We start from the raw sequence: 26,739 nt of genomic DNA, 5'->3' as shown, positions 1-26,739 counted from the left end.
TGAAGAAGACTCAGTGTTGGGGTACAATGTCATACAATCAGCCACAAGTCACACATTATCTACCTGAGCTTCTTTTGGCTCTCACAATTACCATGGCTTGGGACTTATTCTTTTCTTGAATCCCCATAGAAAGACCAGCAATAGAGTTCATGGGGCCTATCCTGCCCCAGGATCACCACAAGGAGACCAGGAATATTGTTCTGAGGACCTATTCTGCCCCAGAACCCTCACAAGGAGACCAGCAATGGAGTTCCTGGGACCTAATCTTCCCCGGAACCCTCACAAGGGGACCAGCAATAGCTACCCCGGAACCCTCACAAGGAGACCAGCAATAGAGTTCCTGGGACCTATTCTGCCTCGGAACCCTCACAAGGAGACCAGCAATGGATTTCCTGGGACCTATTCTGCCCCGGAACCCTCACAAGGAGACCAGCAATTGCTGCCCCGGGACCCTCACAAGGAGACCAGCAATAGAGTTCCTGGGACCTATTCTGCCCCAGAACCCTCACAAGGAGACCAGGAATAGAGTTCCTGAGACCTATTCTGCCCCGGAACCTTCACAAGGAGACCAGCAATGGATTTCCTTGGACCTATTCTGCCCCGGAACCCTCACAAGGAGACCAGGAATAGAGTTCCTGAGACCTATTCTGCCCCGGAACCCTCACAAGGAGACCAGCAATGGATTTCCTTGGACCTATTCTGCCCCGGAACCCTCACAAGGAGACCAGCAATGGATTTCCTGGGGCCTATTCTGCCGTGGAACCCTTACAAGGAGACCAGCAATGGAGTTCCTGGGACCTATTCTGCCCCGGAATCCTCACAAGGCGGCCAGCAATGGTACAGGCATACAAGGGACCCATTCTGCCCCGGAACCCTCACAAGGAGACCAGCAATGGATTTCCTGGGACTTATTCTGCCGTGGAACCCTTACAAGGAGACCAGCAATGGAGTTCCTGGGACCTATTCTGCCCCAGAACCCTCACAAGGAGACCAGCAATGGATTTCCTGGGACCTATTCTGCCCTGGAACCCTCAAAAGGCAGCCAGCAATGGTACAGGCATACAAGGGACCTATTCTGCCCTGGAATCTTCACAAGGCGGCCAGCAATGGTACAGGCATATAAGGGACCTATTCTACCCTGGAATCCTCACAAGGCGGCCAGCAATGGTAGAGGCATACAAGGGACCTATTCTGCCCTGTTTACCAACAGGGAGACAAGCATGATTCACAAAGGACCAGTTCAGTCCTTAAATCCCTCCAGAAAGATGGTTTTGACTTTGTGGATTGCATATTAAATGGCCCTGTTGAAGTGATAGCAGCAGTCAGCATTACAGTTTCGGACAAACATGGAAGGGTACACAGAAACTGTTCAATATTGATCAGCTTGAAAGATAAGTGTTTGTCTCAAGACTGGAGGTTTTCATAGTGGCTCACGTTCCTATTTCTTTCCAAATTGATTTTCCTCTGTCTGGATTGAAGGAGAACATATCCCCACACTGGTCGAGTTCCCTGACATTTTCAGTTCCACAGGTTGTCCAAAGGCAGGTCATTGTGTGTCACGTCAACATCCATGTCTGCATTCCCCGACCATCCCTCATCCACTCCCCCCTCCCCTATCCTGGTTTGGTTTCCATGGCAACCACATGCTAAAATGTACTTTTTACCATTGTTCTCTAATGCATGCAGATAAATGGATGAAAAATGGTGGCAGGATAGTGTGCAGTGGGGTCTAAGATATGCTTTTCCAATTTTGCACCAACTTTGACTTTGCTTGTCCATCAACTATTTCACTGTAAAAGTGGAAGGTCAAATCAAGGTCAGATTTCATCATATCCCAAAGAAAAGGAACATATACGTCAGGCTCCACTATTAACTACACATATGGCAAATTTTGATTCATTTTGGAAATTAATGGGTCCTTCAATATGTCTGCCATGGCAGCCATGTTTAAAATAAAATCGGAATTGTGCGAGCACTTTCTGGAGGAGACATCATTGCTGGGATCTTTCAAGTTTCAGAGTAAGTGAGTGAGTGAGTATGGTTTTACGCCGCTTTTAGCAATATTCCAGCAATATCACGGCGGGGGACACCAGAAATGGGCTTCACACATTGTACCCATGTCGGGAATCGAACCCGGGTCTTCGGTGTGATGAGCGAACGCTTTAACCACTAGGCTACCCGACCGCCCTTCAAGTTATAGAGGAGCTGCCGAAAATGCAAAAGTTAAAATGGACTCCCAGTACAATAAGCATATATTGTTAACATTCAAATTGTTTAGGTTATGTTGGATGTTGTAGTAGACTTTCTTCCAGAAATGACAAAACAGGCATCTATAGGCAGATCAAACTTCAAGAAGGCCCAAAAATATACAAAGAATTTCCTCTAGCACCCCAAAGGCTTCATGAGAACACTGCCCAGAGGAAATTTCATGTCTCAGGTTCCCCTGCCCGTGTGTGATGAAACAGTACCGTGTGTGATAAACAGTACCGTGTGTGATGAAACAGTACCGTGCCAGCAGGGGAATGGAATGTATTTGTCCAACCAGTCAGAGCTGTGACCAGCACACACATTGTCAGATCTGGCACGGACAACTGACACTGTGGGCGCCATGGCGCCATCAGCTGGCACTGACATGTATCTGTGATAATGGCCAGGGGTATCGACACTTTCATTCAAACAGTGAATTGACTCATCCGAGGTGTCAGCTGCAATGACAAACCATCCTGTGCAGAGACTAGATCTGGACACAGCTTAGTGTTTGTTCGTTGGTGGGGGAAAGTTGGTTTAAAGCCCCTGTCCCAATTAACAAAAGCACTTTCCATGAACGCATTAACTGAGCATGTTAACAAGTGAACATGTTAACAGGTGTGCATGTTAACAAGTAGGCCCATTAAGAGGGCAACAAAGGCTTATGAAGTGACACAAGGCAATGATACATTAATCACCATGGTGTTGTTGTACGAAGCGATCATAAGGTGATCATAACTCCCACATCTTAACATAGACTTATGACAGTCTTAGCGCTAAGGTTGTATTGTACAATGGCAACCTGATTATTATCCCCATCGTTTTTAACTACCACATCCATTATTCTACAGCCCCAATATACCGTTAAACAAAAAAACACATTTTTTGTTCCTTTCTATGGATGGTTTGGTAGCCTTGTGGTTAAAGCGTTCGCTCGTCACACCGAAGACCTGGGTTCAATTCCCGACATGAGTGCAATGTGTGAAGCCAATTTCTGGTGTCCCCCGCCATGATATTGCAGGAATATTGCTAAAAGCGGTGTAAAACCATACTCGCTGACTCCTTTCTTTTTATATTTGATGAAATAACCACATATATGTGCTGCACTAAGAAACAGTCCAGCTTGGGAAGCCTACCAATAATGGATTCTGGTCCTGACAAACCGATGACTGATATCATGAGCAATGTCCCACGACATGCATTCATCCCAGTCACCAGGCCTGACCATCCGATCCATTTAGGTTCCTCGTACAACAAGCATAGAACCTACAGTCTCACCCTGTCTCCCCACTGCAGAATGAATCTACTACTTTAAATAAATTTACATACAGTGATGCAAGAGGTTGGTAAAATTTACCGCCAGGGAAGACTGCATTTTTAAGACAAATTATTTAAGATCATTATCTTAAAACGTGCCATCTGTTTCATATCTACCTGTCAGAGAAACAACACTTCTTTGCAAGCATCACACGACGTGAATTTCTTTGTCATCCCTTAATCAAATTGAGTGCAGTTTCCACACAAATGTCGTCATTCCAGGCTCTTGTGTTTGAAGAGAAAAACATGCCATGTCTCCGACAGTAGAAGTATCTGCTCACACACGTCTTTTCAAAATTCAAACCACTGACTGATCAGTTTTCATTCTGACATGGAATTAACTGGTACATAAAAAATGTGTTACACTTGGAGGCTAGCTTCCAGTTTTTAGACATTGGAGATAGCTGCACAAAAACTACAATTTTACTGGTAAAGTGTTTGCAAGTACTGAACAAACAGAAGCATGATGCCTTCACTGCCATTTCCAGATTTCCCCAGCATCTTTACACACCACGATGCATTTACAGAGTCGTACCATTACCGCTGGTTTGGTGAAGTACACGTCAACTGCAACCTCATACCAAAATAAAGTAGTTGTTGTTTTTTGTTTAACGTCGCACTCAGCAATAATTCAGCTATATGACATCAGTCTGTAAATAATAGAGTCTGGACCAGACAATCCAGTGATTGATGATATCACATCGATCCATGCAATTGGGATACAATGACATGCATCAACCAAGTCAGTGAGCCTGACCACCCGATCCAGTTAGTCGCCTCTTACGACAAGCAAAGTCACCTCTTACAACGGCTAACATGTGTTGCTGAAGAACTATTTTACCCCGGATCTTCACGGGTCCAAAATGCAGTAACTTGCTAACATACTACAGTATTCACATTCCTACTGAATGAGATTGTTGCTGGTCTTGGAAACGCATGCCCACATTTCAAAGTGTGTGGCTTCCATACACAACAAATCAGAAATAATTATTCCTACTTACCAAATCCTATGTTGGAAACTCGCAGCCCAGACTTGCCGAGGTTCCTGTCAACAGACAATACAAGGAATGAACAGTGATAATTTCCAGCAATTACAGTCAGCTGCCCAAAACACTTGGACCGGTAACTTGGTTAATAATACCTTAGCAGCATGGGACAATGCTCATAATGTCACTCACTGGTTTGTCTGGTCCGGATGCCATTACCCAGAGTTCCTTGTGGTCAGCAGCCAGCATAGTACCTCTGCCACAGTCCAGCGCCATGTGACGATTCGTCACATCTTTCACAGTCCATTCAAGATATTGCATATGCTTTTCATACATTTCATGTTTGACAAGTTTTCACATTTTCATAAACAAATGTCAAGGATGGTTACGGTTCATAAAGAAGTATCATAAATTATGAAAATCTACTTCCATTTGCGTAGTTAACCTTTGTTTACATTGGTTGTACGGCTCCACGTGCTGACATCAAAGCTCCACTGAGAGCGCGCGATAAGGTCACTTTGATACAGACATATATTGGCATGCATCTCTTTGTTGCAGTGGTAGTAGCATATCTATATAATTATGCAAAATAATATGTTAAGCACACCGATAGACATTTATTTGACCAGTCTGTTCGGTTTTCAGAATTAGCGCTTGTTTACAAACAAGATAAAAGTCCGGTCACATGATATGCAAATTAGCCTGTGGCTGTGCTGTTATACTTAGTCACCACTGCACCGGGGTGTTATGGCCACTATCATACAGCGTGAATACAGCGTGAATACAGCTCAGTACAGTCAGTGCCAGCTTAATAAAGCATGTATCAATACAAGATGCCTTATAGGTCAACAAATATTATATAACACTTTCTTAGTAAAGTACCAATTCTAGTACTTTTGGGGTTGAGTCCCATCTGGGATTCAAACCCACACTGCCAGAGTGAGGCAGCAAATCGCCACCACACGACATCAATCTAACCCACTCAGCCACAGAGACTTCCACAAAATGAAAGCCATATAAAGCAGGTATCATCAATGCATAAAACAATTTGGTGCCTTATGGTGACAGGGATCGAAATTAACCATATTTTGCGTGCCATCACATGCCTACAATGAAAATGGCACGGCTAATTCATGATCTTCGTGCCTCGATGGCACGCTTGGAAAATAGGAATTAATAACCTACCTTTGCCATATAAGGCATATTTAAATGATAAATATCAATCTCGTCAGCAATAAATTAAGTCTGATACAAAATCGCTATAATAATGACCTATAAAAGTCTATATCTGTTGAAACTTAACAACACACGAAGTCCGATGTGAATGCATGGGCGCCGACATTTTGTTTGTCACTGCGCATGTCAGGAATTCTATTTGCTTTGAATTGTGGGTACTCTGGTCCAGCAGACGATCGATCGCGATGGAAGTCAGTAAAGTAAGTTTGTAACTCACTTTAACTTGAATAAATCACTTACTATTAAGATCACACATGTCTCACTTACTTACAATTACATGAATTTATTAACATGATTGAACTACAGACAAAGAGACACAAATAAACAACAAACACTTTAATGGTTGTTAAAAAATTTGATGCTGAAATGTAACAAATAATTGGCTGGGCACCCCATGATTTCCCAAGGCACACCTAAATTTTATACCTTGTGGCACATTGGCAAAAATTGCATTTCTAGCCCTGTGGTGGTAAAGTGAAGAAGCATATATAAAAAATAAAAAATGAAAAACTTTAGGACCACCCTGAAAACATGGTCAAATCGGAACTATTCCATACGTTCCATTCCCCCCGATGCAACACATGTACAACCCTACAGTAGACTCCTATGGCAGCACTAAAGTACTGTCGGAAATGCCAGAAAAATGCTTTTTTCCCGTTAAAACAAGATAGAATGTTTCACAGACTGTTGCTATTTAAAGGGGCACTGATCTAACGCAATTCCCCGGGACTGGTTGTTGCCTTTGTTATTGTTTTTTCCCAGTGAGTACCCGGATGTATAGCAGAAATCTAGACTAGTTCGCGACCTCTGCTGCACCATTCCTAAACGCATAAGTCACTTTTATGGGTAGTAATAAGGGCGTATGGTCACACTGATCAACAAAATGAAATACAGTTTTCGAGATAATAAGGAAATGTAGGTATCTTTGTGGGTAGCATCGGTAATGGTGACGAAGTTTTGATAAGTCACTTGCTTGGTAATTTTGCGATTTTTGTTTACACTATTTTGACTTGCTACACAAAGTAAATATTTCACCTGAGCATTGCTTTTTTTATAGTGTGTATATTTTTTACTGTCAAATGTGTAACAAATTTATTAAACGTCTAAATATTCAGTTATTTTACAAAGTGACTGAAAAACATTTCCATCTGTATTATTATGATAACGAATTCCAAATATTTTGATGTTTAATGTCATCACCAAGAGACTGAAAATGTTACGTTGAAAAGTACATTTCTATGTTGTTTGGCTTCTCATCCTACATAATAATCTGTTGTGGTGTTTGTAGGCCCTTTTGATCGTCTTAATCAATCTGGACAGATTTTTTAGTCAAAATGACTGAAATATTTACACATTTTATAAATTGCCTGAGAGAATCACATTTTACAAATTGACGGTAATATATACACGGTTACAAAGGAATAGACCTGTGAAAACAACATCTATCGCTCATTGAAGAATTTCCCAACCAAGACGAAGAGAAACAAGAACGAATCGGTTCAAATAAAGGAAAACAAAATGCAAATATCATAATTACAACCTACCAAATTTATGTGTATAAATTTTAGGCAGCTTCCTTGTTCGAGGAATGTATCCTTGAATATCCACACAAAGGAACAATATCCCACTCGTCTGCAGCTGTACAAAGAAAAATATTCGATGTCACGTGTCTCAGTAACAATCAAATATTTTAAAAGATGTATATCGTTTCGGGATATTATAACCCGTGTTCGTTTCTCAACTGATCACTTGGATTGTTTCAGGTGTTTCATATAGGTGTCAAGTCTCAAAGGTCGGCTGAGAAAGCCCACGTGACAACTATTTTCATAACGTCCATGGTTCCTAAAAAATCCATTGAGTGATGGATAACAATGATCAATCAATCAACGTATTAACAGTTAACCCTTTGAACAAAGTATGTTGTTTTTACATCGGCACTTCACGCCATGATATGAGTGTATTCCCTTTGTTTTAGTAAACCTAGACATGTAAACACTCACTCTTGACATATCCACTGTGCAAGATAACAGTGATTAATCAATCAATGTATTGTCTGTTAATCCTTTAATGACTAGGAACGATCCGTTGATTTACAAAAAAAAGTAAATCAACTGATCATTCATCTCTTGCTGGGCTGCCACGTGCATATTACATAACACACATTTCACCTCACTTCAAACCTGGATTTAGATTGAATAATTACCCCAGACACAATAAATGCCAAATGGGAACCTTTGTCAGGTAATCTAAGTGGTGCTACCACTAATTGTACCTGTAATAAATTCATTAACTGAGCATCAAGTGAATGACGACAAATACACAAGTGTAGGGTTATACGAGAAAACGTGGATGACAACAAGGGAGTAGTAATCGTATTATCGACGCAAGCCGAAATCCGAAAATGCTTTTACTGCATGGATACTTTTTTTAGTATTAAACTATAACCATCTGGGGTATTTCCAAATGACGACATCCGATGAGCTTCGCTGTTCTTTTTGTCTGTTTGTTTAGGCTGAAGAAATTAATTAACATGCGCCCTTTGTCGAAATCTTTATAGATCACAGTTAACCAATCAGTGTTTATGCAAAAACACGTAAAACAAATATTGCTTCCAGCCTCAAAGTTTATTTAGCTGTCCTTGCAGACGGTAGCCCAGTCTCTGGTCACGCTCAGTTGCGTTGCGTATCATCCGGGTACTCACGGGGGAAAAAACAATAACAAAGGCAACAACCAGTCCGGGGAATTGCGTTAGATCAGTGCCCCTTTAAATATCAAGAAGCTACCGATCTACCTACTTGTGAGGTCTTTGAAAAGCATTTAGAAGTGGTACCCATAAGGAAGACAATATATGGATGTCAGCTTCTTTATTATGAGGAACACATGTTTCGGAGTACATGCTTACTCCTTCATCAGGAAGTTGACATCCATATATTCTCTTCCTGACCTACTTGTGGTTTTAAGTATATCAATCACAAGGAGGCATTTCGATAGTTTTACGGGAGAAAAATTTAAACGAAAACAGAGTGTTCAGATTTATTCTAAGAACAATTAGGGGAGTCTGAAACGGACTATAGAAATATGGGCAGGTGACTGTTATAATAATAATAATCATCATCATCATTTTACCTGTAAAAATACATTTTAAGGCCAATGAAAGTGTCAGTTAGGATAGGCTAGATTTGGTAGGTATGTTTTCCTTGAAACATGACTTTAATATGATTAAGGGTAGTAAATAGAATAACCCTCTCAGTACGATTTGGTAGATTTCAATATTTTGATATCTGCTTTTTTTCATAGCTATGATTCGTATTTAATAAATGAAGCACGAAAAGCATTTTTCTAGCATTTCCGATAGCACTTTAGCAATCATATCATTTAATCAACTCATCTGCTAATAACAGTAGCATTACCCAGACCAATTCAGCAGTAAATGATTAGCCTAATTACACATGGACAATTATTGTCTCCATTTCTCCCGGGACATGAAGTACATCTTGTAAACCGAGGCTTGAACAGGCACCAGACCAGCGAGGGCACTAGACCGATAAGGGCGCCAGCTAGACCATGGCGCTGGCTTGTTTGTAATGCTACAATAAATTAATCAGTATGGTCACATTTATTGTGGCTGGTCAAGAATTGGCTTACAGATTAACAACAGTAATATTAAATAATTGGTTGTTCAGTAATATCTGTTGAATAGTATATATCACTTTTTAAATCAAGTGACATATTTATTTTATGTTTTCATACTGCAAGGGCAGGTAACTATTTCTATGACAAGAACCAACCACACGATAATATAGAAAAACATTATATGCCTTTGCATTGGATTGGAGTAGACAGTAAATAGTAAATATTATAGTAAATAGAAATAGGTTTTCTGTCATCTTTAGTAATATTGGTACATCACAGCGAACCCGTGAAGATCCGGGGTAGAATACCGGTAGGTCTTCTGCAACCCATGCTTGTCGTAAAAGGCGACTAACGGGATCGGGTGGTCAGGCTCGCTGACTTGGTTGATACATGTCATCGTATCCCAATTGCATGGATCGATGCTCATGATGTCAATCACTGGATTGTCTGGTCCAGACTCGATTATTTACAGACCACCGTCATATAGCTGGAATATTGCTGAGTGCGACGTTAAACAACAAACCAACCAACCAGCCAACCAGATCCTTGCATCAAAATCCTTTAAATTTATATCATTGGGTAAGTTTTAACCAAATCACTGGTAGATTCCAAGAAAACGTGTGTACAGCTGATTGCTGTTTCCGGCTTAGTTTTAGAGAAAATACACAAGGTAATCATAAACCCTGGATGTAAAACAATGCCTAGCAGAACAGAAAATCCAATTTGAATGGTAAATCAACATGTCTGGTGATTTTTTATCTCAAATTTCAAATTTGTACTGACCAAGTTTCTTATCACCTGTTCGTTTACCGGAATTCGCTGAACGGGTACTGTGTAATTTTTTTCTGCGCATAATATTCAAAAAATATTTCTTCCAAAATACTGAATCCACTAGAGGGGGGTGCGCATTATACTTGGGTGTGCACAATACTCAAGAATATATGGTATGTGCAGAATTGGAACTAGGATCGAGCTAGCCCCACCAATCTGGGTTTTGCTGGAACAAGAGTGAGTGAGTGAGTGAGTATGGTTTTACGCAGCTTTTAGCAATATTCCAGCAATATCACGGCGGGGGACACCAGAAATGGACTTCACACATTGTATCCATGTCGGGAATCGAACCCGGGTCTTCGGCGTAACGAGCGAACGCTTTAACCACTAGGCTACCCAACCGCCCCTGCTGGAACAAGAGCTCAGTAGGAGTTAGTGGGCGTTTGGTTTTATGTCTCTTTCATTAGCTTCCCTGCCCTATCACAGTGAACAACACCATGAATGGGATCTACATGTACCGATAAGGGGAGTAGAACCCAGGATCTGGGCATGAAGAGTGAAAGTCTTATTGACCGCAAGGCTGCTAAACTCACCAGGATGTTTTCGCATGAAAGCTCTGCAAGGACATCACTGGCTAATTATCTGAGACAGCCTCCACTTCCACGTCAAGTTGGTAGTTTCAAGTTGATACTTTAGATTACCGTATATGACTGAAGATAAGCCGAATTTTGAGGACCAGAAAAAAGATTCTGTAGAAAGGGGTCGAATAATGTATGGGTTTAATGTTACACTTTCATTAAACAGAGAATCTCACCCTCGTGTCTTTTGATATCAAATATATCATCACAAGTTGATAAAAGTGGAAAAATTCCGAGGCTTGCCGAGGATTTTTGCCACTTTTATCAACGAGTGTTGATATATTTGATATCAAAAGACACGAGGGTGAGATTTTATTTATCATCCAACATCATTCTTCCAACTTTTTCAATTTGTAGACAGTAATTAGCAGTGTCTTCAGTGTAAAAAGTACTGCTAACAGCTTCAGTAGCAGAGCCATTAGTGATGTCATTTGATTGTGACGTCATGGTAACCAATGACGTCACAATGGTGTACAAAGCATTGTGGTGTAATTTCATTGCAGCGATATCTACAGTGTAGATATCACTTGATCTCATCCAAGCGATATCTCCTGTGGGAACCAGTTTTGGATGATAAATTCTTTTTGTCGGATTATCTACCGCACATAACATTTTGATACAGATTTCAAGGACCAAGTCCTAACACCTCGGCTTATCAATGAGATTGACTTACCTACAATCATATACGGTAGTCCTACACCATGACTGTGGAATTAATATTTTTATGTGCTTTTTTTCTCTAGATTTCACATGTGAGGAAAGGTTATTTTGTACACAAAATAATTACAATCATTTTAAAGAAGTTTTTACATAAACTAAGTGTTAGTCTAAGTATAGTATTATGAGTTTTGATAACCACAGCAGTGGGGGTGGGACGGGTAACTCGGGTACCCGGGTCGGGTGGGTACTGAATAGGACTAGGACTACCCGAACCCATGGTTTGTCACGTTATATATTGTTCAATAACAAAAAATATCTCGATCTCCATGGTTACACTACAAGTCACTAATTTCTTTCTGACTCTGCACCCATTCCTTCTGACTTTATATATGGCTGAATAAAGATATAACTTGAGTCAACTTCAGTGTTTGCATGACCAGATTGTTTAAAACATGTTTCTAAATACGTTTTGCCAGTGCCATGGTAAAAGAAAAATCCCAATCGGACATTTTGTACCCATCTCTTGAGACCTACAGTGGGAATCGGGTAGGGTCGGGTAATAGGTCGTAGGGACCCGGGTAGTAAATTCTCATATATTCCGATACTGAAAACCAGGGCAGTTTGAACGAGGTCATGGCTCTCTAGAGAGGTAAATTGATCCTATGTGCAGAAGCCCATTAACTACTGACCCATAAGTAGCCTCTTATCTGGTCCAACTTGTCAGTAATGGCCAGCTCTAAGGTTCCGCTAAATCGCCTGATCCCATTTAAAGGAGGGCTGATCTTGTTAAAGGGGACACCTCACACAGCCTCCACTGCTTGCTGTCCTTCACCTGTCTTCTTGAATCTGATTGGACGGTTTAGTTGGGATCAGGTCAGCTAATGCCTTGTCATATAGGAGTCTAACCATCACCAGCTAGCTGTAACAGATTTAAAGGGGGACTTAAAGCGGGACTTAAAGGGGGACTCAACTCAGACAAAGTGGCAGACCCAGCAGGTCGGATTCAACCCTCTACCTAGTCTGTGTCACGGTCCCTGAACCATAGTATTTTCCCTTCCACACAGCCCTTACTGTAATGCTATAGTTTAATGAAGCAAGTCTAGATTTTCCACAGGTTCAGGGTCTGTAATCATCTGCAACCACCATCTCACTGGGGCTCCATTTCATTTTAAATGGAGTTATTTGATTTTGTCAAAAATATATACAGTGATCCCTCGCTACAACACTCCCTTCAGGGTCCACATAATTGATGAGCGTTATAGATGATCAGCGGTTTAACGAAGGTCGAGACATAGGTGGTAGATGACCAACAAAACAGTATACATGCTCTGCCTACCTAACACGATCTACGTTGCACGTTTCAGAGTTTCAAAAAAGATTAGAATGAAGTTGTGTATGATTCATAGTGTAAAAAAAGATGTATTGAGTATTAATATGCGCTTTCAAAAAGACACATAATATCCCTTCAGCGAATTCAGGTGAATAAACAGGTATAACAAACTTGGTCAATAAAAGTATGAAATTTGATATAAAACATCACTAGACATGATGATGTACCATTTAAGATGTATTTCCTGCTCTCCGAGACATTGTTTTATATGCAGAGATTTGGATTACCGTGTGTATTTTCTCGTAAACTAAGCAGGAAATAGCAATCAGCTGTGCACACGTTTCCTCCCAATCTACCGGTGATTCAGTTAAAAAGTATCCAACTTCAAAGAATTTTGATGCAATGGTCGGAAGAAATTGTATCTGAAATTATTATTTTATCAGGAATAGTATATTCCAATATCGTGTTGTTTTAGTTGGAGCTGCCACTATATATATACTTATACTTAAAATTATAAGAATCATAAGCGTAGCACTTTGGTACAGGTGGTATGCAGGATATTTTTTTATGTATGGAACAATTTGACCACTTTGACTTTGACTTCCCGCACTAAATGTATTTCATTTGCGAAAACGTTATGTTGACATTTAATAGTCAAACTGCCTCAAATATGACTTTTAGCGAGTCATGGTACGGCATTTATGATATGTGTATCAATTCTCTTGCAACTAAAGTTTGTTACAAGGCGTCAATAGCAGTAATCTGACGATGGTTGCTGAAAAAATAAGGGTGAGTTGTGCAATCTACCGATATCTCTGAATATGATTTCGCCAAAATTATTGTAAACATTATTTTAATTATTGAATGAAATTTTGAATATAACTAGCAAAATATATTGCAAACATCAGAGAAACAACGAACAATTTGTTTATAACCAGATATTATAATAATAGGATCAAATTGCGTACTTCGGTTCGGATTTGTTGACTGGTATTTCCTGTGTTACATGATCGCGGTGATCAGCTGATAATGTTGTCTGAGATGGGAAAACTTGAGTTTTTGTTTGTAAACTTTGACAGCCATGCTTTACCGCTCGCTTTAATCGAGTTAGCGCTATAGTGAAGCGCACAATAGCGAGGGAACACTGTACAGTACTGCCTTGGGTATAGCGCACACTTTCTTTTACAAAATAAGGCAGCGATGAGGGGGGTTCATAATACATGCCTCCATCAGATCTCAGGTATTTCCCCCATGGGTAAACAATACAGCCAGCACGTGTACCAGAAGTCGTGTGTCAACAAACGAAATAAAATACCGGTGTAATTGTCTGTCCTATTTTAATATTTGACGTAATAAGCGCCCGGTGCGCTCTCATAATTAGAATTAGGGGGCTCTTATTAGAATATTATTTTGGTGAAGAAAAACATAGTTGAAAGATAAATTTTGTTGTTTATGCTGACAGCCTGAAATGTTTATGTACGACAGATATATTTTTTCAGATTTTAATTGCCCATAAATAAGGGTGCATATAACACACGAGTGCGTATTATACCGAATAAATAAGTCTTGTGTACATTGATCAATCGGAAGGGATGCAAATTGGGCTTGTTCACTAGCCAACATATCAGCAAATATCGCCGTGGGCGCTTATTACGTCGAATACGGTAGTTGTAATTGCGAGAACATGCATTGTTTCATATGTATTTATTTATATTGTATTAATACAGGTTATAAGGCTCCCCCCCCCCCCCCAAATCTAATTACAGTCAAGTCTTGTTAATCCGACAACCAGCTTTATCCGACACTAATGATGGGAACCAATTAAATCAGTGCTATTTAGACCCCTTAATCAGACAATATCACACTCCAACTCAACACAACTAATTTACAACAAATTACCAAAATTCAAACTTCCATTCTAGACTATGCTTTTAAAAGTATTTTGAATCAGTCATACAGTCCGTAACAGTAGTTTTGTGTTGAGCTTAAGAGGTTACATTATTAGAAAACATATTCCGCTAACAATGAAACATAACAATATGAATATTTCTTTTTCATTTATTTTATTACGTGTTTGTATCGTTATCTATCGTGTAGTTGTGTGATTTTTCGATCACAGACATTGATACTGTTTAATTATGTTTATCCAACAAACTTGTTATGTCGACATAATCATATGCAACCAACCATGTCGGATTAATGAGACTTGACTGTATGTACTTAGCCTGTATGGGCTGTGGTCCAGTGATCCCAGATACATGGGTTAGGCAATCTGGGCTCTGTGAGAATTAGGTGATGTAGGCAGTAGTTAGGCCACAATTAGGCCGTGCGGGTGTTCTCCTGTTGTATAATTAGTATTAACCCTGCAGGTAATAATTACTCTAATCACAGAGACAATGTATTGGCTTCACACTGGCACTAGTAATTGCCGTGGGAACCAGACCATCGTGTTGACTGCTGTGCTTTCAAAATGTTTTGGTTGTAGACTATTTCTGTAATGTTCAAGGTCACTGTAGGTTAGAACCCCCATTTGTCATCTGGATTGTTTAATGACAGCCAATAAGGAAAGCCTGTAAAATGTCTACATAACGACAGGATGGCCATAATTATTGGGCTGGGCAAGCGGACTAGTGCTGACCACTACTGCTGCAGGGACAATCTGGGATTGTATTTTATGGGTACTTGCAGTTGAGTGGTCTTATTCCTAAATGCCACTGTTAGAAGTATTTCTTTGTTCTTAACCAGCAAGCAATGAGGTGCCTCTCTCTGGCAGCATGGTTTGAATCCCAGGAGGGAGAGAGAGAGAGAGAGAGAGAGAGAGAGAGAGAGAGAGAGAGAGAGAGAGAGAGAGGAGGGAGAGAGAGAGAGAGGGAGGGAGAGAGAGAGAGAGAGAGAGAGAGAGAGGGAGAGAGAGAGAGAGAGAGAGAGAGAGAGAGAGAGAGAGAGAGAGAGAGAGAGAGGAGGGAGAGAGAGAGAGAGGGAGAGAGAGAGAGAGAGAGGAGGGAGAGAGAGGGAGAGAGAGAGAGAGAGAGAGAGAGACACACACACGCACACACTCACACACACACTCACACAGGCACACACACACACACACACAAAAAGAGTACTCATCACAGTTCAGTGATGAAGATCTGTGACACTAACAGAAAAAGAAAACAATGGAAACACCAATTAAATTTCATTCGTGAATAAGTGACCTTGGGTATAACAACGCTTTGACGATATTCCAGTTGTATCACGGCGTGTCAGCTTAATGTGGGATGAAAGCCCGAATTGATGCAGGTTTCAGGCGTTGGTGAAACCTGCAAGCACGGGCATGGTGCTGACAAACCTAGAAACATAATCAGGGGAACAAGGATTCGAACCCAATAATAGGTTTCTGGTGCGCCCAAGGGACGCAACTCTGCACAGTGATTTGTGGCGCCTTAGATGACTGGGCCACCCGTGCCCCCTAAACAAAATAAAAAAAATAAAGTGTGATCCCAGATATAACATTTGTTACATATGACCACTTTCCAAACGTGTATTGATGTCAGTTGTGTGTGACGTCATTGTGAGCAGTCATTCAGTATTACAGCTTGTGTGTGACGTCATTGTGAGCAGTCATTCAGTATTACAGCTTGTGTGTGACGTCATTGTGAGCAGTCATTCAGTATTACAGCTTGTGTGTGACGTCATTGTGAGCAGTAATTCAGTATTACAGCTTGTGTGTGGGAGGTACGGTCAAGGTGACACAGGACTTTCCCACTTTGGTTACACCACAAACACAGGCACTGAGGCGTGAGCAGTCTGTCGAACAGACCCTGAAACAAATATATCCAACACAGCCCATGCAAGTCTATAATATTCTGCAAGTCTAGATTACTGCAGTATCAGGGATGAAGAAAGTCTCAGGACTCCTTTTTATTATATTTTATAACTATAATAACAAATATTTTTTTCTGTAAAAAAGTTCATTTCAGAGACTAGATGTTGGTCTAGAGAGAAACTGGCGGCACAGGGACAGCATCCACTGCATCTGGTAGAGTTATCCTAGCACACACGTTGTTCGAAACATCACATGCTATCTTTATGACATTATATTTGAAAGTATTCTACAAGACAACACATTAGACTCAGTGACATCCTTTCATAGGGCCATAATTTCCAACTGGCTTGTTTACAGAAACAATTTAGACATGAAACATCCATTAAAAATGGTTGTACAGGAATGATATTCTGTTTTTCGGTCATTACAGTGTTCCTGGGAGAGAGTGATATTTAACGCTATGTGAATCGAATTTGAGATATAGAGATTATTTTACGAGCATGTGTGTCATACTGATTTTGCAAAACGATTATCAGAATTCTTGTATTTCCTGAGCAAGAGTGAGGGTAAATGCATGAATTCTCACATGGGTTTCGTAAAATCAGTATGAGACACATGTGAGTGTAATAATTTTTAATTTACCCATTATTTCTGAATCCTTTTGAGCTCCCCTTTAGAAAAATGCACTTATCACCACTGCTGTCCTAGAAAGCTTAATTTGTCAAATGATGTCAACAATCTTCAACTACGATGTCATTTCTAGAGTGACGTCATTCTGACCGTACCCCACAATAAGATTTGTATGATGTTAACAATTCCAGATAAAGGTACAATACACTGTAGTTTTTGCTAGGGCACTTATAATTTCTAAGAAGCCGGTTATTTCTAACCCTATGGGTAATAACCCGGTATATCACAGTATGTCAGAGGAAGCCGAGTCAGCAAAGGCTCCAGAATTTGCTGTGCAGAGTTGTGTCCCTTTGACATGCCAGGAATCTATGATCATTGGTTCTTATTCTGGTTCACTCTCATTATGGCTCTAGGTTTATCAGCACTATACTCATGCTTGTCAGTTCTACCACAGTGGTCACTATCTCAGACCTGCATCACATCGAGTCCACATCACGTGATATAACTGAAATACCACGGGACTATACAAGTCCAGTTTCCACCCTTGCTGATCTATGCTGCAATTATGGAGTTTGGCTTGACTAACAAGGCCATGCTAGAGACCATATGGCCTCTGGCTATGCATAGTCCAATATAAATCTCGTAACGAAATCGACATCGAGTTCGTCAACTGCCATGCAGATTTTGGTCAATTGCAGTGAGTGAGTGGGTTTGGTTTTACGCTGCTTTTAGCAATATTCCAGCAATGTCACGGCGGGGGACACCAGAAATGGGCTTCACACATTGTACCCATGTTTGGTCAATTGCAGAATTTGCAAAATATGTGTACTACCAACTCGGCATAAACAGATATTTTTTCCAATACTTTCATGTTTTTAATCAAAAGTGCTCACTTTATTTGAAGCACTTCGCAAAGTAAGACCCATTTTATCACACTATCGATTTTGATTATCGATCAGATTGTCTTTACCAGGCGCTGCCATTTTTATTTGAAGCAAATGCATGTGACATGAGAGGTGGAATCTGATTGGTCTATAGGAGGGACATAGAAGGGACATAACTTGTAATAGCCGCTGGTGGCAAGACAATCGAGCCCAGAATTTCAAGGGGACGTTTGGCAAGGGTGGAAACAGGACTTTTACAGTCAGTTAACTCCTTGCAATTGGGAAGATAGGGACTCCGTAAAATAGTGAGTTGCCACTGTGCCAGCATAAAAAAGAATAGACATGGGGCCCCTTATAGACGCCAGGTCAACAGCTTGTGAAAAATTGGTAGATGCCTGGGAATATAAGGGAGGAAATACGGTGCTGTTCAAAACGATGTTAAACCCAACTCACTTACAGTATGAATGAGTCAGCTGAATGAGGGGTGGTCGGGTGGCCCAGTGGTTAAAGCGTTCGCTCTTCACGCCGAAGACCCGGGTTCAATTCCCAACATGGGTACAATGTGTGTAAAACCCTACTCACTCACTCTCTCAGCTGAATGAGGATGATAACAGTGATGTAGACTAGAGAATATTTTCTGAAGTATTTCAGTTTTGGGATATTCTAGGGGAGAACCTGGGATTTTATGAGATTAGATATTTTTTTTAGTTTAGGCTGCAAAACCAGATATTTTTTATATGAACACCTTGCAACAATGTAATTTTTGTGGCAGGCAATTTCTCTTTTTCTTCAAAGATTTCAAGAATTTTCAGGGACAATTTATTTTTTTGGATAAAATCCCTTATTTTTGTTATGCTATCATATATATAATCAAGATGACCAGATGGAGGACACATGAATGCAAAACACACTAGACGCAAGTTTCAAAACGTGTGGTGTCACCCTGGGTATGTGACTTCCTTCAAATCTGCCTCTGTTCACCCAGCAGGGAATGGGTACCCGATATGTGAGGTGGATGTGAAAACCCTCTAGCGCTTGTAGGCAATATGGGTTGTATACTCCCCAGGGAGTTGAGAATAATAACTTGAATGCATACGGTTCCACTGATTGGAGAACAAGTATAAAATAAATGTGGTATATTACATCAGCTAGTTAATTAAGTAGCCTGGGGCACCCAACCAGAGGTTATAAATGTGAGCAACAACATGCTGTACTATTGGGCATACAACTATAATCAGTTCATCAAAAACTGTTAGGGATCATGAATATTTTGGGAGTTATTTTCTTGTAGTGAAGACCAAGCACAAAATTTCATAAAAATATCCAAAATATTCATGAACGCTAATTTATTTCATTATTTTCAGTGTACTATATAGCACTGAATTGAGATATATTCACAACACAAACACTCCTTTTGATTCAAACCCTCTCAATGGGTAGTTTAGTTGTCATGGAAACGCATGAAGTTTTCCAAAGTGATATTGGTGACTTTTCTCAATAGATGTTGTTGTCAGTTATTGATACCGTCAATACTCGTGCTGGTTGTAGTTCTATATTTATTTCGATATTCAGATCTCTCACATCGATTAATTATCGACCGAAATTGCATATTATCTCCATACAAAATAAGTACAGTAGACCAAGGATATAACGAACATGGATAGAGCGAACAAACGGATACAACGAACTGTTAAAAAATCCCCGATTTATCTCCTACATAATATCCTATAAAATTTACGCATATAACGAGTGAGTGAGTGAGTGAGTATGGTTTTACGCCGCTTTTAGCAATATTCCAGGAATATCACGGCGGGGGACACCAGAAATGGGCTTCACACATTGTACCCATGTCGGGAATCGAACCCGGGTGTTCGGCGTGACGAGCGAACGCTTTAACCACTAGGCTACCCGACCGCCCCCGCATATAACGAACTCTCTACAGCGAACTAACGGATACAGCGAACTGATATCTGATCACCGACAAGCCCAAATCACTAATAAGTGATGTGTATAGCGAACTGAGAAATCTTACTCAGTGTCAAGTGTCACTGACAATTGGCCATACACAATCAGCAGTGAATCAACACAATCGTGGCGAATCAACACAATCGCGGCGAATCAACACAATCAGCGGTGACGGATCAACCTTGTTATACTTAAATGAATGTTATGAAATGTTATCAATTGAATGTTATGAAGTGATCACTGCAAGTCAAGGCTGCAGTTACGTGTATTGTGTTTTGTTTTATCCAAGATGGCGGACGTTTCCGAGCGAAAACGTATATAACGAACAACGGATATAACGAGCTGATTTCTCCGGTCCCTTGTTGTTAGTTATATCCATGTTTTACTGTATGTCTATTGTACGATCATGTGGTTGCAGCAAGCCAGAACCCCGGCTGGTAACTCGGTCCAAACTGACTCGCATCAACTGACTAAAGTTTGTTTGTTTGTTTGTTGACCTGCATCACTTCAGACTTTCCTCTCACAATAAGCTGACACAACATATAACTGGAATACTGTTCAAAGCGGTGTTAAACCCAACAAACTCACTCACTCTGAGAGGCTTTGTTCTCCAGATATGGTGTCTGCAGTGGTCAGAGTGTGTTATTTTACGCCGTACTCAGCAATGTTCCAGCCATATGATGGTGGTCTGTAAATAACCAAGTCTGGACCAGACAATCGATCTAAATTACATGGATCGATGCTCATGATATGAATCACGGGATTGTCTGGTCCAGACTCGATTATTTACAGACCGCCATCATATAGCTGGAACATTGCTGAATGCAGCGTTAAACAACAAACAGACAACAACAACAACAACAAACGAAAGTAATAAACAACATTCACTGAATCCATCCAGGACAAGAAGATCCGTGTAGCATGTAACTATGGACAAGAAATGCTCTAGTTACCAATGCCTGTGGCAAGAATAACCCATGCCTATCACCAGCTGCTTGCTGCTTGCACTGTTTATCAGGGTTAGGTGTTTGAAATTTGCACATTCGTTACGCCACGGAATTCCCACTTTCAGCCTATCCGTGAATTCTACATCAAAGACATTTGTATTTGTATAACATTTGTTATTTTAACTTGTTCCACGGTGATTATTCCTTCAGAGTTTTGTCCTGTGGGACACCAGAGTGAGTGAGTGAGTTGGGTTTAACGCCGCTTTCAACAGTATTCCAGTTATATCGCGGCATGTCAGCTTAATGTGGGAGGAAAGCCGGAAGTGATGCAGGTCTCAGACATTTACAACTTCGGTGAAACCCACGAGCGCAGGCATGGTGCTGACAAACCTAGAAACATAATTGGGGCGAACCGGGATTCGAACCCACAATCATAGGTTTCTGGCGTGCCTAAGGGACGCAACTCTGCACAGCGAATCGCGGCGCGTTAGACGACTGGGCCACCCGTGCCCCCTGTGGGACACCAGAAATGAGCTTCACATTGCACCCATATCGGGAATCGAATCCGGGTCTTCGTTTTAACCTCTAGGCTACCCGACCGCCCCTCCTGCCTTCGAAATAGAAATAAACAGGTGATCACTAAACAGTTCAAAATGTCATTTTCGTGAATGCTGTTATATATTAAATTAAGATTATCTGTAATCCTTTTAAAGTTGAAACATGGAGCAGTGACAGTGTTCCCGCTGGCTTTTGAAACTGCCAGTCCACCACGACTGGCAACTCTAATTACCAGTCCCCCCTAATTTTTGTCAGTCCCAACTTTCAACAAATGGAAAAACGTATGAAATTTACCTGGTTTTAATTCTTTCAACTCTCTTTTTTTTAACATTTCAAGACTAAATCACTGCAAATATATATTTAACCTTGAAGCAAAGCGAAATGTTATTTAACAGCACTAAAAACAGACAAGGGGAACCAAGAAGTAAACTGACCGACTTTGTTCCAAATATATACTTATATGAATATCGGCAATGTTTTGTTCAACAACAAAGATTTATAAGATGCTATATTTGCCGGTCCACAGGGACTTGCAGTCACATGGATTACCGGTCTAAGCCTTATTTTAACGGTAAAAAACTGGTAATTACCGGTAAACGGGAACACTGAGTGATAGTAAATATCAAGTAAATAAAACAAAAGAATTTAACAGTTCTTGCACTGAAGTAAACAGAAATATTCTATTTTTAGACTCACTAAGTGATTGGTCAACGTACAGCAGCTGTGAGAAGTCCATGCTTCACATGCGCATTAACTGTTAACTTTTGCTACCCGATAAGATGTTGATTAATTTTACTGCAATCCCATGATAATCCACGTCAGTCATGTTTCTTTCATACAATCATGAAAGGTACAAATATTCTTGAAGGAGAATCGTGAAGACAGGCAAGACCACCGTAGTGTCAAAGAGTGTTATCCAACACTTTGCACTATAGCGAGATAGCAATAACATAGACTGACATTTAGTCCTAGAAACAAAGTTATCTTATTTAAAAATATATATCTACAAAATGAAAAAAATACAATCCAAATGGATTTCTGGATTTCTGGAGGGCGGTTAAAGCGTTCATTCGTCACACCGAAGACCCGGGTTCGATTCCCAACATAGGTATAATGTGTGAAGCCCATTTCTGGTGTCCCATGCCGTGATATTGCTGGAATATTGCTAAAAGCGGGGTAAAACCTGACTAACTCACTCAGGATTTCTGGACTTGCTATATCATAGACTTGTGTTGGACTCCTTTTTTAATTTCTACTCAAGAGTCTGGTGTGAAGCCCATTTCTGGTGTCCCCCCCCACCCCGTGATATTGCTGGAATATTGCTAAAAGCAGCGTAAAACCATACTCACTCACTCACTCATATTTGCATAGGTACTTACTCAAGAGTCTGGGAGACATACTAGCGATAGCACTATAACCACAGGAATTTGTAGTTATTAATTGGCATCTTTATATGTATATAATTATAAATTCATGTCAATTGGTCGAGTTTTGAACTCAGTAAACTGCAGTCTTGATTATCATTTTTATTTCACCTGATGTTCTTTATCTTTTATACCTCTCAACAGACTGATAATCATTTGATCATTCACCCCTGCACAAGTGGATACCTTGTGAAACTTTTTGAAATACTCAACATCCACAACATGGAAAACACACAATGTTATCTAACCTCCTCTTGGATTATTTATTAATTCCGACGCGGAACTTCTGGGTGAGTGTGTCAGGTTTATTTCCAACTTGAACAATATTTCAGTCATATACCCCAAATAAATCAGACTGTAGATGTGTATCAGGGAGTGAGTTTGGTTTAACGCCGCTTTTAACATTATTCCAGTTATATCACGGCATGTCAGCTTAATGTGGGAGGAAAGCCCAAAGTGATGCAGGTCTCAGACGTTTACCACTTCAGTGAAACCCACGAGCAAGGTATGGTGCTGACAAACCTGGAAACATAATCGCAACAGTGCCACCTCGGTCCAGAAGGAAACACAACGATGAAGTGAGTGAGATGGGTTCAAAGCCCCTTTAAAAATATTTCAGTTTATATTACGGAGTGCACACTTAACTTCGGAGGAAAACCGGAGGTGCAAAGGTCACACATGTTTACTACTCTCGTGAAACCCACAAGCCCAGGTAGGATGCTGACAGACTAAGGATCACGGAGTCAGAGTGAGTGAGTGAGTGAGTGAGTTAATATTTAACGTCACATCGGCAATATTGCAGCCATATCGTGACGAGATAAAATTTAACTTTAACAATATATATCTAAACTGTAAAAAATTCTGTCGACGAAGGACAGTAAAACAACTAGATTATCACAGATATATGATCACGGGGTCAGAGGGAAACGCCAGTACCATAATAGTGATTTCCTTGGCACTACTTCACAGTGACCCTCAGGGGCTGCGGGAACACAAGCGTAGGGACTGATTTCCCCGAGGCGTCATACAACTCATCTACAAATTGTGTTATAATGCCAAACAAGCCGCTATGCCATATGTCACACAGGGCAAAGGTCTAATAACACACATAGGTGAAGCATTCAGAATAAAATAGCAATCATCATATTGATTATTCATAGAAAATCATCCATACAGTCCAAGTCATAATTGCAAGAATAATTGCTATTTATCTCAAGCCTGTGCAACATTATATACAAACAACATGGTGTTTCTAGAGGCAATCGACAGTGGGACAGTGTGAAATGATCTGGTACCTGTAGTGAGGCCTAGCCATGTTGTCTGATCCGGCCAAGTTCCCGTGGTCAGTGGTAAGTTAATTAGTATCCTGACTCCAGTGACATGAGCTGCTGGGAGTTCGGCTTGTTCTCAGCTTGGTAAGAATGATTCCCAAGATTCACGACTGTGGCAATGGAATGTCACTTTTTAGGCGTGTCATGCCTACATACCAGCACTGGAACTCGGCCGCAGTCTACCATGGTCCACACAACCCGGCTCAATCACTTGCCTACTCTCTCTGATCACAGCTACTTCCAATAACTTGCGTCTGAACACCTCAGTATAAAGCTCCTCACACTGCTCTGCAGGCAAACAGCACAGTGCCAACAATAGCTTCCAGCTTCTCAAAATACTTTCCCACCCTCCGAATCGAGCTTTGGCAGAGTTAACAGAGTGAGGTAAGCACTGCAGGGACAGCAACAGTGATGCGACGACGACCACCCTCACAACCTCCTCAACACAACCGCCTCAACACAACCGCCCTCCTGCCCAGCTCTTCCCAACTGATGCTGCTGCAGCTAGTCAACTCACAGATCCATACCCACGGCTGTCAATACCAGCCTTGCATATCACAGTCCTCTACAGGCCATGCACGGAGGCCAGGCAGATCCATAACACACGCACACAGCCTCTGCCCTGGTCACTCTCAATACTGGCGGAGCCTCCAGCAAGGGTTAGATAACACAGCGTACAGTGTACAGTGTACAGGCAGTCTGTACTGAACTGGAGGGTACTGGTCACTCTCAACTCTGGCGGAGCCTCCAGCGAGGGTTAGATAACACAGCGTACAGTGTACAGTGTACAGACTGTCTGTACTGAACTAGAGGGTACTGGTCACTCTCAACACTGGCGGAGCCTCCAGCAAGGGTTAGATAACACAGCGTACAGGGTACAGTGTACAGTGTACAGACAGTCTGTACTGAACTGGAGGGCACTGGTCACTCTCAACACTGGTGGAGCCTCCAGCAAGGGTTAGATAACACAGCGTACAGGGTACAGTGTACAGACAGTCTGTACTGAACTGGAGGGCTCTGGTCACTCTCAACACTGGTGGAGCCTCCAGCAAGGGTTAGATAACACAGTGTACAGTGTACAGGCAGTCTGTACTGAACTGGAGGGCACTGGTCACTCTCAACACTGGTGGAGCCTCCAGCAAGGGTTAGATAACACAGCGTACAGTGTACAGTGTACAGACTGTCTGTACTCAACTGGAGGGTACTGGTCACTCTCAACACTGGTGGAGCCTCCAGCAAGGGTTAGATAACACAGTGTACAGGGTACAGTGTACAGTGTACAGACAGTCTGTACTGAACTGGAGGGCACTGGTCACTCTCAACACTGGTGGAGCCTCCAGCAAGGGTTAGATAACACAGCGTACAGGGTACAGTGTACAGACTGTCTGTACTGAACTGGAGGGTACTGGTCACTCTCAACACTGGTGGAGCCCCCCAGCAAGGGTTAGATAACACAGTGTACAGTGTACAGACAGTCTGTACTGAACTGGAGGGTACTGGTCACTCTCAACACTGGCGGAGCCTCCAGCAAGGGTTAGATAACACAGCGTACAGTGTACAGTGTACAGTGTACAGACAGTCTGTACTCAACTGGAGGGTACTGGTCACTCTCAACACTGGCGGAGCCTCCAGCAAGGGTTAGATAACACAGCGTACAGTGTACAGTGTACAGACTGTCTGTACTGAACTAGAGGGTACTGGTCACTCTCAACACTGGCGGAGCCTCCAGCAAGGGTTAGATAACACAGCGTACAGGGTACAGTGTACAGTGTACAGACAGTCTGTACTGAACTGGAGGGCACTGGTCACTCTCAACACTGATGGAGCCTCCAGCAAGGGTTAGATAACACAGCGTACAGGGTACAGTGTACAGACAGTCTGTACTGAACTGGAGGGCTCTGGTCACTCTCAACACTGGTGGAGCCTCCAGCAAGGGTTAGATAACACAGTGTACAGTGTACAGGCAGTCTGTACTGAACTGGAGGGCACTGGTCACTCTCAACACTGGTGGAGCCTCCAGCAAGGGTTAGATAACACAGCGTACAGTGTACAGTGTACAGACTGTCTGTACTCAACTGGAGGGTACTGGTCACTCTCAACACTGGCGGAGCCTCCCTCGAGTGTTAGATAACACAGTGTACAGTGTACAGACAGTCTGTACTGAACTGGAGGGCACTGGTCACTCTCAACACTGGTGGAGCCTCCAGCAAGGGTTAGATAACACAGCGTACAGTGTACAGTGTACAGACTGTCTGTACTCAACTGGAGGGTACTGGTCACTCTCAACACTGGCGGAGCCTCCAGCAAGGGTTAGATAACACAGCGTACAGGGTACAGTGTACAGTGTACAGACAGTCTGTACTGAACTGGAGGG

At 41.5% G+C, this 26,739-nt stretch overlaps 1 protein-coding gene across 15 annotated transcripts in view; it reads right to left on the bottom strand.

The window, feature by feature from the left end:
* The window catches only part of LOC124122862 (voltage-gated potassium channel subunit beta-2-like), a 193,597-nt gene that overhangs the window by 96,296 nt on the left and 70,562 nt on the right, over positions 1 to 26,739 (bottom strand). For all 15 annotated transcript variants that reach the window (XR_007218184.1, XR_007218187.1, XR_007218185.1 and 12 more), the window contains exon 3: positions 4,566 to 4,609. Coding sequence is in view for 11 of the 15 variants with exons in the window: in XM_048382927.1 (XP_048238884.1) it covers positions 4,566 to 4,609 (44 nt within the window). In the remaining 4 variants the exon portion in view is untranslated. The remainder of the gene's footprint in view (positions 1 to 4,565; positions 4,610 to 26,739) is intronic.

This window comes from Haliotis rufescens, unplaced genomic scaffold, assembly GCF_023055435.1.
Source record: "Haliotis rufescens isolate VD_foot unplaced genomic scaffold, xgHalRufe1.0.p SCAF_42, whole genome shotgun sequence".
Taxonomy (NCBI): Eukaryota; Metazoa; Mollusca; class Gastropoda; order Lepetellida; family Haliotidae; genus Haliotis; species Haliotis rufescens.
Note: the sequence above shows the minus strand (reverse complement) of the source record. Positions and strands in the feature narration are given on the sequence as shown.